The 12,243-nt window shown below is 37.1% G+C and overlaps 1 protein-coding gene across 14 annotated transcripts in view; it reads left to right on the forward strand.

The window, feature by feature from the left end:
* MAP2K5 (mitogen-activated protein kinase kinase 5) overlaps nt 1–12,243 on the forward strand; it is a 248,612-nt gene that overhangs the window by 12,120 nt on the left and 224,249 nt on the right. For all 14 annotated transcript variants that reach the window (XM_073212061.1, XM_073212064.1, XM_073212062.1 and 11 more), the window contains exon 3: nt 7,655–7,722. In XM_073212061.1, coding sequence (XP_073068162.1) covers nt 7,655–7,722 — 68 coding nt within the window. The remainder of the gene's footprint in view (nt 1–7,654; nt 7,723–12,243) is intronic.

Below are 12,243 nucleotides of genomic sequence, written 5' to 3' on the forward strand. Positions count from 1 at the left end.
CACAGAATATAATTATAGGATAAATTTTTATTTTACTTATATCTTCTTTCAACCATGACCATTTTTGTTTATTTATTTATTTTTTATCAAGGTATCATTGATACACACTCTTATGAAGGTTTCACAAGAAAAACAATGTGGTTACTACATTCACCCGTATTATTGAGTCCCCCCAATACCCCAATGCAGTCACTGTCCATCAGTGTAGTAAGATGCCACAGAGTCCCTATTTGTCTTCTCTGTGCTACACTGTCTTCCCTGTGGCTCTCCCACACCATGTGTGCTGATCATCATACCCCTCAATCCCTTTCTCCCTCCCTCCCCACCCCTCCTGTTTGGTAACCTCTAGTCCCTTCTTGGGGTCTGTGAGTCTGCTGCTATTTTGTTCCTTCAGTTTTGCTTCATTGTTATACTCCACAAATGAGGAAAATGATTTGATATTTGTCTTTCCCTGCCTGACATATTTCCCTGAGCATAATACCCTCTAGCTCCATCCATGTTTCAACCGTGACCATTTTACACTCACTTCCCATTGAATAGAATCCTGGAAGATTATTTTGGCTGGAAATGTTAAAACCACTACATCGTATCTCATTTTAAATCTGACATAATATGATCATTTAAAGCTAAATTGCAATTACATAAGCCATAAATTATTATGCATATAGAAAACAGCTATAAATGATTACTGGAGAAACACCTGTAAGAGAGAGACCCTCATGTCCAAATAGCAAAGACAATCTCACTAAGAATAGTTGAGTGGAAACCCCTTTTTGCTTTAGAGAAAAGTCTAAATGATAAAATATGTGGAGAAAATGAAGTTCCATTTTTTAAACTATAGTATATCTAAAAGGTGAGTGGTTGCTTTTAAGTAAAACTAAGTAGATTAAGGAAAAATTGTAATTCACAATAGACTTATGCTGAGTCTAAAAATAAATATTTAACAGGTAAGAGTAAATTGTGCATCACAAAATTTGAGATGATTTTAAGAAAGCTGTAATTTATTGGAATTTTGGTTTGAAATATCATTGCTGCAAAGAGTCCAAATTCTTTTTAATCTTCTGAGATAGTAGTCTTGCTATTTTGCATGAGAATTAAGAAGTTTAAGTCCTTTATTCAAGCTCCAGGCTGGTTGTTCCTTGAGGGCAGTACTACTGCCCTTTTTTTTTTTCCCCTTTTTCTTCTTTTAAGGGAGTGGATAGTTTTTTTAATTGAAATTTAATTGATAAATGATATTACATTGGTTTCAGGATATAACAGAGATTCAATAGTCATCTACATTATTAAATACTTACCCAATTAAGTGTAGTTACTGTCAGCATGCAAGATGTTACAATATAATTTGCTGTATTCCCTGTGCTCAACTTGCATCCCTGTGACAAATTTATAACTGGAATTTTGTGCCTCTTTACCCCCTTCACCTGTTTCACTACCCCCTACCCTCTCTCCCCCATGGCAGTCATCGGTCTCTTCTAGGTGTCGGTGAGTCTGTTTCTGTTTGTTCATTTTTCTTTGTTTTTTTTTAGGTTCCACAGATAAGTGAAATCATGCAATACTGCTCATTTTTTAACCCCCAGAAGCCCTAGCTTAGTACCTAGCACAGAGTAGACATTCATTATGTGTTTCTGGAATTCATGGATGGTTGAAGGAATGAAGTAGTGAGGACAAGCCTTCTATGTCTCATCCATCGGCAAATCCTGTTACCTCCGTCTTTAAAATATATCCAGCGTCTGATGACCCGTGTAGGCCATCATCTCTCATGCGCTCTCACCTGGACTAGGAAGGTGATCTCCTAACTGGTTTCCCTGTTTCTGCTTTTACCTGTACGCAGCCTCTTCCCCACACAGCAGCCAAAGTGATCCGTTTAGAAGTTAGGTGAGATCACAACACTCAGAGAGTTCCAGTCGTTTACATCTTCCTCAGGAGTGAAAGCCAAGTCCTTAAAATGCCCTACAAGGACCTGTGTTTTCTAATCTTCCCCACACTCTGCTCCCATTACTTTTCTGAACTCCTCTATTTCTCATTCTATTCCAGCTACTCTGGCTTCCTTTTAGCCTCTTGAGCGTTCCAGGTACTCTTCTGCCTCCAGGCTTTTGCATCAGCTGCTCTCTGCCTGGAACACTCTTTCCCTCACTCCCTCAGCCCCTTCAGTCTCTGTCAACTACAGTGTAAGCTCCATGAGGGCAGAGGTTTTTCTTTTCCACTATTACTATCCCAAGGGCCCAGAACATTGCCTGTTACCTCGCGGGCACTTACATATTTATTGGAAGGAAAAAAGGAGCAAAGAAGTGAAGAAGGAATCAGTAGGTGGAAGGCATGGAGCTAAATTAAAACTCATGTGTATGAAGATTTGGTCATAGAAACTGTGGCCTCTAATGCTGTCCAAATCTTTGCTTCCACACCTGAGAAGGGCTCTAAACTTGACAACTCTTCTGGTAATTTCCTGTTGATGTCTTTCTAACCTCTGCAGTTATGTTTTCATTTCTTTTGTCTTGCTCTGCAAAAATGCCTTTGCTGTAGTTTTAACTGACTCTCACGTGGCACTGAAGGAATGTGACAAATGATATATAATATATTGCCTTAGCTTTCTGTTACTCATTTGTAGAAGCTAGACTGTTTCTCCCGAAAGCCCACTTGAGTCGGTGCAGCAGGTGCTGTTTGGCCGCGAGCCCCTGAGTGTCTGCCGTTTGCTCGGTAGGCACTGTGCTTGCTGTTCTGACCACCCCGTAGCTGGGGCTGCCTCTGTGCCTCTGCTGGGCCTTTATGTTCCTCCTCTTGGTTTCTCTTTTGGATTGCATTGTAGCTTCAACTAAAATCGCTAACAGCATATGGCCTGTTATGATTCTCTCTTCCCAAACTCTGCCATTTTGTATATTTGTGACACACTGCAGATTTTGTGAAGATTGCTTCATAATATTTGTTTACCATCTGCTGCACTCTATTTGGTATCTTGCTTGGATTTTTTTCCTCCATTTTAAGTGACATTAACAAAATCCAGGCAGTACATAGACTTTCTGGTTCTACTTTTGCTTCCCTAATGTGCTGGAAAATCATATTACTCTGCTCCAGGCGACTAGAGAAGCCTGGAATTCTCATTGTGAACCAGTGTATCAGATCTGTTGTACCTCCCCACCCCCTTTGGTCATATCTAGTAATGTTTTTTTTGGTCAGATGGCAAAGAACTTCCATGTGTAAGACAAAAAGAGCTCAAATCATTTTTTCTACTTCTTTCTACTTAGTAGCACTACTTTCTAGTGTTCTTCACCAAAATATTTATGCCTTTGAAACTCTGCCATTTTCATGTTTATGATTTATAAGTTCCCTTTAGTGTACATTTTACAGCTAACCCAGTTGCGTTGGCAATTAACCAGAGTTTTTGCTTAAATGGGCTGTGTGTGTGTCTGACTTTTTAACAGAAAATTATTTTAAGTTACTGTCATACTAAATTGCTTGGTATGATTTCTACTTGTTATGCTTCACTAACTGCTCATACCTGTGAATTTATTGTCTTTATTTTTTAAAATTTTCTCAGCTTTGTTGAGAAAATGATTGAGCTATGATTGAAATATAACATTGTCTAAGTTTAAGGTGTAAAACAAGCTGGTTTGATACAATTATATATTGCAAAATGATTACCACCATAACAATAGCTAATACTTCCTTCCCATCACATAATTACCATTTCTTTTTTGTAGTGAGAACATTTAAGATTTACTGTCTTAGCAACATTCAAGTATGTAATACAATATGATGAACTATGATTACCATGCTGTGTGTTAGATGCCCAGACCTTATTATATGTGTAACTGGAAATTTGTGTCTTTTGACAAGTATCTCCCTATTTCTCTCCTCCCCCTACTCCCTCCCACCCCTGCCAGCTTCTCATAATCACCACTCCACTCTCTATTTCTTTAAGTTTGGCTTTTTTAGATTCCACATATGTGATATCATATGGTATTTGTCTTTGTCTGTTTAAATTATCTCACTTGGCATAATGTTCTCAGGGCTTATCCAAGTTGTCACAAACAGCAGGTGGTCTTTTTCATGGCTGAATAATATTCCTGTGTGTGTGTGTGTGTGTGTGCGTGTAAACATCCCCCCGCTACACACACACACACACACACACACATATCACATTTTCTTTATCCATTCATCTGTTGATGGACTCTTAGGTTGTTTCCATATATTGACTGCTGTGAAAAATGCCACAGCGAGCATGGGAGTGCAGATATCTCTGTAAGATCCTGATTTCAGTTCCTTTGGATACATACTCAGAAGTGGGATTGATGAATTCTATAGTAGTTGTATCTTTAATTTTGGGGGGAACCTCCATACTGTTTTCCATAATACATCCATTGGCTGTACCAGTTTACATTGCCACCAGTGGTGCACAAGGGTTCTCATTTCTCCACGTCCTCATGAGCACTTGTTTTTTGTCTTTTTCATCACAGCCATTCTGACAGGTGTGAGATGATATCTCATTGTGGTTTTGATTTTCATTTCCCTGATGACTTGTGATGTGAAATATGTTTTCATGTAGCTATTGGCCATTGGTATGTCTTCTTTGGAATTCATTGTCTTAATAGAGAAGTGTAGCCTAATTTTAAATGTCAAGGCCAGTATCTTGCTCTTGGACTGCCATCCGGGGTTAGATAGTTTGGATTTTGCATTTTAGCCAGAATCATCCATCTTCTTGTAGGTGTGGTTGTTTTTCCATCTCAGTCTCCTTTTTGACAAGAAAAGGAATCTTCATTAAAACTACCATTTACAAATAAAGAGTGAATCAGTCCCTCAAAGAGCAATTGGTAAAGAAAACCAATACCTACATAAAATAGTGTATTATTAATCCATCAGAACTATTAATCACTCTGTCATGTAAGCATGATTTTATCCCCAGACTTTATTAGAATACCCCTTTCAACTTATCTGAGATCTTTCTTTTGGAGTGAGACCCCTTCTAGGAGAGCTCCAACCCCTTAACCGCGAGGTTGGCCGCTCTGGCCCTTGGCTTGTGTTCTGTCCACATAAAGCAAACTGCCCTTGGAGTGTTTAATGGCTGTTTTTTATGGAACTGCTAGGTGAGAAGTTATTCTGGTTATTGTCTTCCTTACAGTTTTTTGCTAAAATATTCCCTCAGAAATTTCATAGAATTCTAGAATTCCAGAATCTTTTGTTTTATGTAGCCTTGAAGTCGAAGGTTCCAGCACTGGCTTTCAGAACTCCTAGGGGACTCTTAGCTTAGAGAACTTCTATTGTTCCTGATTTAGAGGGACTGCAATTTTAAGTGGTTTTTCTGGAATCTGTGCCCTCTCTTTACAAATTATAAAAAGGTTTTCATCTTTTTTACCAAACTCCAAGCATTTCCACACACCATGTGAACAATGCCTTATTGAGGTCTTGTGTGTATTGAAATTTGAATGTAAGCAGGCCCTTTGTAACCACCATTTAGTTAGCTGTTGGTATAGAAATGAGATTTACAAAAAGCTACTTTGCTCAGGCTGGGAATTTTACCAGATTCAAGACTTTATCAAGAACAAATCATTATAGCTCACATCTAAACAGAGAATTTGGCTTGGTTTTACAACAAAAATGTAAAGTGCTTTCATGTGTGGTAATATGTAGCATTGTGTCCCTTTATACTTTATCTGTGTTTTCCCTTTTGTTTCCTGCAATTGTAAGAAAACTTTTTGACTTTACCTAGAAAGTACCAGTTTCTAGAACCCAGGTAGGAACTACTCATGTTTCTGAAACTAGAATGGTATTTCTACCCTAATTGGGCTTTATAGATTATGCACCTTAAAAAGAAAGATCCAAAGAAAGTGCTAGACTCCTTTTTAGTCCTTTATATATGTAACAGTCCTAGGAATGTGCCTTCTTTGTTACTGAAAGTGACCACTATGTGCCTTTCACACTGAAAATAGGTAGCTTTTTATAGCGTAATATCAGTAGTGACTCTCAGCACCTCCTAGCTATGTAGATATTTAAACAGTGTGGCTTGATGATACTGATTCGTATCAGGAGTGAACTAGCATCTAGGATCCAGAAACAAATGCTTTGGGGAGAAAGCCCCAGAAGAGCTGCTGGCTTGGTCACTGAGCAGGACCGTCTCAAGCGCTGGTTTGCATCATGCTGTCAGATTGCTAGTCGCTGCTGAGGAAAAAAAGGAAGTAGCATTTTGCTCTCAAATAGGCTAACTAGGCGAGATCACAAGCTCCCTTTTAGGGTTACAGGGCCTGGTCTCTGAGCAGGAGGGTATCCTGCACCGGTCGGGAGGGAGGGCCCACCGAGGTGTGCTGGGTGAAGATACATGGGCTGAACTGAACTCCCCCTTCTATTTTCAGTGAGGAGTTCCCAGAGAATATCATGTCAGCTTATTCCGCTCATGATGAGAGATTTGTCTGTTTCTCTAGGCCTGAGATCAGGTTCTCTGCATCTGGTCAACTCAGCAATTAGATACCCAAGAGTGACCAAAAAATAATAACAGCACCGTTAGCAAGCTCATCAGGCACCCAGATGAGAGGGAGCCCGCCCCTTCTCGCTGTCCCCTGGGGGGTTGTGTCCTGCTTCCAGCAATGCTGCTATTAACTCAAAATACTTTTGGCATTTTTCTTTCATCTGTTTATTTAGAGTCTACCACACAGGCTGTTCTGCCATTGATTTTTATCTTTCAAAGGATGAAGTACTAGCTAAATATTTAGAAACAGCCATTCGGAGTCCTGCCTGGCAGATAGCGTAGGATCAGGCAGGCAGTTCCATTTTGGGTCAAAAATGAGATCTGATATTTTCATGTGATCTTCAGGTTCTTAAAACAGTTTTTGAAGAGATATTTCAAAGCTATTTTGAATAAAAGAAGCATCATTCTAATAAGTATATTGTCTATGGATATGACTACTTTGATGATACACTTATTCAAACATACACATTCTGGTTATGTTGTTTGTTAAATCTTATTATCCTCTAGTTTTAAGACTGTTAAATTATTTCAGAATAGCATGGATGGCCACTTGAAGCTTACTTTGGTCAGAGGGTGCCCAGTATAAATGAAACTGCTGAGAAAGAGAAAGAGCTACTAGGTAGGATGGGATACGGGGAGGACTGTATTAGAATTGCTTTGCAAGTTCACCTTACACTAGGTGTCCACATCATAGGGTTATTGTTGGGTTTTTAAGAAGGTACTGTGTTTGAAGCATAAATCATGGTGCCTTGTGTATAGTAGTAGTGATTAGTAAGTGTTAGCCATTTTTATCATGCTACTGTGACCTGACAGATTGCCTGGGAGAGAGGAAGAAGGGAGAAGTGGATAGGGTGCTGTGTGGGAAAGGAAAAAAGTGCTGATAGAATAAGACTGGCCTCTTTCTCTAAATCAAACCTGTTTAGTTATACTTAACATAGATACATGTCATGAATGACATGAGAAATATTTTAATTTTCAGCTGTTCCTGAAATTTTTACTTGTCTGTTGAGATTCTGGTTGTACTCTAAACAAAAAAGGAAAAGAAAAACAAACCAATAACCTCAAAATCCCCAAAATACAGTGTTGAGGATTTGGATATCAAGCTGTAAAAACCAATTGTATTACTCTGCCAGCTGACATGGTTTTGCTCATTTAAAAAATGCAAATTTTATCATTTGCATTTTGTTGCTTTTTAAACAGATGAAGATGAAGATGGTGATCGAATTACAGTGAGAAGTGATGAAGAAATGAAGGCAATGCTGTCATATGTAAGTGTATTATAAATGAGGACTGCTTTTAAAATGTTAATGTAATTAAGGATGCTGTTTCTTGCCATAGTGAAGACATAAAAGTAAATCACAGTTACCATAACATTTTCTACATAATATGTATAAGGTTTCAAAGATTCCTTACATGAAAGTTAAGGGCATTCTTTTCAAAAGACACTTACTGATCATATCATGAACGTTAGGAATTATGCATCTTAATGACTTTTGCATTAGGTATGGTGCAGACTAAATGCACTTTCAATTTCCTGTATTTTTTATGCAGTACTTAAAGTAACGGCTCATTAAAAATGAACCCCTGGGCTCTAAAAAATTTTTCAAAATCTACTTTCAAGTGGAGATCTCTTCACCCTTCCATACAGACTATAGTTATAATGTAGCTGTAGGCTTAATGCGCATACATGACTTAAAGATGAACTCTCAGTTGTTTTATGTACCAACCACCCTCCTGCTCCCATCCCTAAATGAACTACAGGGTTACTTACTGAATCAAAGTGATTTGAATGTATCCTGAAATTACTATTCTTTTATGTTTCAAATTTCAGTGACAGTTTGTGTTAACATTTGTCTTAGTACTGAAGTACATAAACAAGAGAAAAGGGTACATTTCTAAAACTTTAATACTTGGCTTAAAAAATTCAGCTATGATGAAAAGGCATAGTTTCCCTGAGCCTGACTGTGCTTTCCTCTTATTTTGTTTTACTTCTTATTTTAAAAATTTATCTGTGTTTGTGATCTGTTTATGAAACCTTTTCTAGTCGTCTGGTGGAAAGAGCATGAGACTGGAAGTCAGGAGACCATGGCTCTCCTCTGGCATCGCGGCCTTAGGCAAATCGCTTAACCTTTCAGTGTTATAGCTGCCTCATCTGTCAATTGTGGATAATAATACTTGTCCTGTCTACTGCACAGGGTCATTGTAATGCTCAAACGGGATAATAGATGTGAAAGCCCTTTTGAAAAGTTAGAAGTTCTATACAAATGCAAAGTGGTATTATGGTGGAAATAGTGGAACCAGGGTCCTCGCCTTCCAGGGAGACTGATCTTAGCTCACAGTTAAGTTGTAGGTTTTTGATAGACCACAACTTCAACCAGGATGTTTCATTGTAATGGAAACTAAAATATTTGTATGGGTTTTTGCCAATAGTTTTAATTTAGGATAGAAGGGAAGAGAATAAGAAGGATGGCATGATTAACAGAGCGTTGCATTCACACCAGCACAGAGTAGGAAAAGTCAATTTCCCATTGACTTCCCATTAACTTATTTGAGAGTCTTTGTGCGCTGAGAATTTAGAGCAGGGCTCATCAGAACCTTGAAAGGCCGAGTAGGATTGTCTCCTGAAACGTCTAGCACTAGTATTGATAGATTGGCAAGCTCTCCTGAGAATGTGACGTGTCTGTTTAGAAAACACACACACACAGAAGGGTTCTAGTTTTTTTCAAAGATCAAAGAACACACACTACAAACAGCAAACTACCCAAACTGCACAAATCACATACACAGCAGTCACAACACAGAAAGAACACAACACACAGGAAACACACACACAACCACATAAATACCGCCACACACACTAAACCAGCAAATCACAGACTTCAAAGCAAAAAACACACAATAACAGCTTGCAAAATGTTACACAACACAGAAAGAATACACACACAAATATCCATTGCTGAGAGTACATTACTGACATCAGTGTACTTCCATTATGTCTCTGACACTGCCACACACAAAGGTGTGTTTTTGAAAATACACGTTAAGGAAGGTCTGAAAAATTGTGCTTTTTGGGAAATACTACTGCATGTGATCATAGTGACGATAATCATTTCTATTTCTAAGTGTCTACTATGTATTAGATGCTTAAGGTATTTAATTTTATTTGGTTTTAATAATCTGTCTGTGAGGTAGATACTATCATCCCTGTTTTTAGATGAGGAAGCTATGGCTAAGAGACATTTTCAAGGTTTTAGAGCTAGTGTGAACATGGAATTTAAGTTAATCTTCTTATGCCAAGTCCAAGATCCTTTACTCTTTACACTTTCTCTCCCATCCACCTCTTTGCACATTAGTATTGGGAATCTATCTTTATCATCACCATCATTAAATTCTGAATGATTTGAATTTATACAATACTTCAGTTGAGGTATATGTAGTATATATTCCTTATGATTTTTATTTATTTTCTCAAAGGCAATGTTTATTTTTGTATTGTAGGAAAAATTAGAGTTATGTGATTCTTCTTAATTTCAAAGTTCCTTGACATTTTCTTGAAAGGCACTTTTTACCCTGAAAAGGAATCATCAAGCTGATTGATCCCCAAATATGTGGATTTCTTGAACTAACCAGTTTTCACTTTTAGACTGGGGAAGCGACATTGGTGTAGTAACATTTAATTTTGCCAAATAAAAACATTACTAAAATAAATGAACTAATAAAAATTATCTACTGTTAACAATTATTAACAAAGAAAAATAAAGATTGAAACAGTGGGTGGTACTGTTGCTCAGGAGGAGGGGGTTCCCTGCTTCGGGCAAGTTCACTATGAATTTGTTGAGACCGAATAACAACTCTGTCAAAAAGCTCAAACAAGATTAGTTGGCTGTCATTTTGATCTGTCTTGGTTCTTATGGTTGAAATTGTCTTGGGTTTCTAGTTTTGCCATAAAGAAAACTATCGGGACCTAATCTCACAGTAGATTTTGGTTGATAGTCCTCACTTGCCAACATATTATTAAAAACTTACATTGGTCTTTATTTTTTAAGTTTAATTTGACTCAGAAAATTTTTGAATCCAGGATTTGGGTGGTGGCACAGGGAAGATATAGATGACAGCATATTTACTGTAAAAAAAAATAGCTTAATTTTTCATGTGGAATTCAATATATTTGTAGTCACCTTAGTATTTGTTTAAAAGCGATATGAGGAAAGCAAAATTGAGATATTTTCACCATAAATCCTTCAATCATTCTTTTCCATTGTTGATAAGGGTTAAATGAATAAATAGCCTGGATCTCTGCATTAAAAAAAAAATTGTAATGTCTGAGTTTAAACTTGCAGAAATACTTTTTTCCCCTTGCATGCAAGTATTTTCTGGCTTAGAGCCAACAGAAGCATAAGTTTTTATCAGTAATTTAAATAGATTTTTGTATTAGACCTGAAAATGTTGCCTTTTTAATTGAAAACTTATCAATTATTTAAATTGCTAGCAGCCTTAGGCTGTTAATTTTATGTGTGCTATAATAATGGCATACATTGGTTTTTGATACATGTGACACATGGAATATCGCATTGTGGTAAGGATTTGTCATGAAAATAGGTTGTTGTGTGCTGTTAAATAATAACCATTATATTAAACTAAAGTCTGTTGTCACACATTAGTACCATTTTATGTAAGTTATTTAGAAGTTGTATTCTTTTCTTCATTAGATATATTTTTAAGAGATAATGAGAAGAAAACAAAGCTATAATAAATTGTCTTTTAAGAAAATGTAAAGTAATTTGGTCTCCAAGGAGATATTTAATGTATTGAGAGAATTCAGCAGCCAAGTGTTATTATAGCACCATTGTGATAGCTCTCTGCGTTTTGTTATGAGTTTGTGTTAATCAACAATCTGTTTTTATAGCGTAGTTTCTTGTAAGTTATGTTGTTAGGATATTCCACTTCTGGGATCATGGCTTTTCCTCTGACACTATTGTATCTTTTTAATTCCTCCATAAAGTATTTTTTTAATTAGAATTTGAAATGTTTTATTAGGAAAAAAAATACACCCAAACCTACATATTCTGAAAACTAAATACCTGATCATTGCTAATTATTTAAAGGACCCTGTTAAATATTCCCTTAACATAGTTTAAATTTTTTTTGGTTTTGTTTTCCCCTCTCATTTTCTAGAAAGATTGAAGATAATACGCAGCTCTTCTCCTTCCATCTTTTTGCTGTCTGATAGCGCTGGCTTCATTTCCTTACAGCATCAAACATTGCTGCTCTTTGTCTATTGATGCATCAGAAGCTTTATCACTGAGACGCAGTTATAGGAAGGGGTTATTTTAATGTTAACCTGTGCTTTTGGGTGACCTTTCCTTAAGAAACTCAGCAGTACATCTTGCTTTTGTAAATGGATTCGTACTTGTTTCTGCTAAATCCTGTGTTGAGTAAAGGATTTATTATACCTTCTCTCAACACTGACAGGCTTGTATGAGTGGAGCACAGTATTAAAAAGAATAATAATTTTCATCATTTTGCCTGTTCTCTCTCTTTATACCATTTTCTACATTGCCAGAAGAGTATGGGATGAGTTTAACTGTAATACCGTCCATTATGTCAGAGACCTTGTGTTTTAGTGGAGTGTAAGTATTCCCTTTGGTATACTTTCCCATGGTTTACCTTGTTAGACATTGGGTACCACGAGGGAAAATACTTTCTGACCTCTGGAGCACCTTGTAAATTGGGTTATGATTAGCTTTATCCTAGTGTGCATAACTTAGAGATTGCCCCTAAAATCACAG

The sequence above is a fragment of the Manis javanica genome, chromosome 8 (genome assembly GCF_040802235.1).
Source record: "Manis javanica isolate MJ-LG chromosome 8, MJ_LKY, whole genome shotgun sequence".
Taxonomy (NCBI): domain Eukaryota; kingdom Metazoa; phylum Chordata; class Mammalia; order Pholidota; family Manidae; genus Manis; species Manis javanica.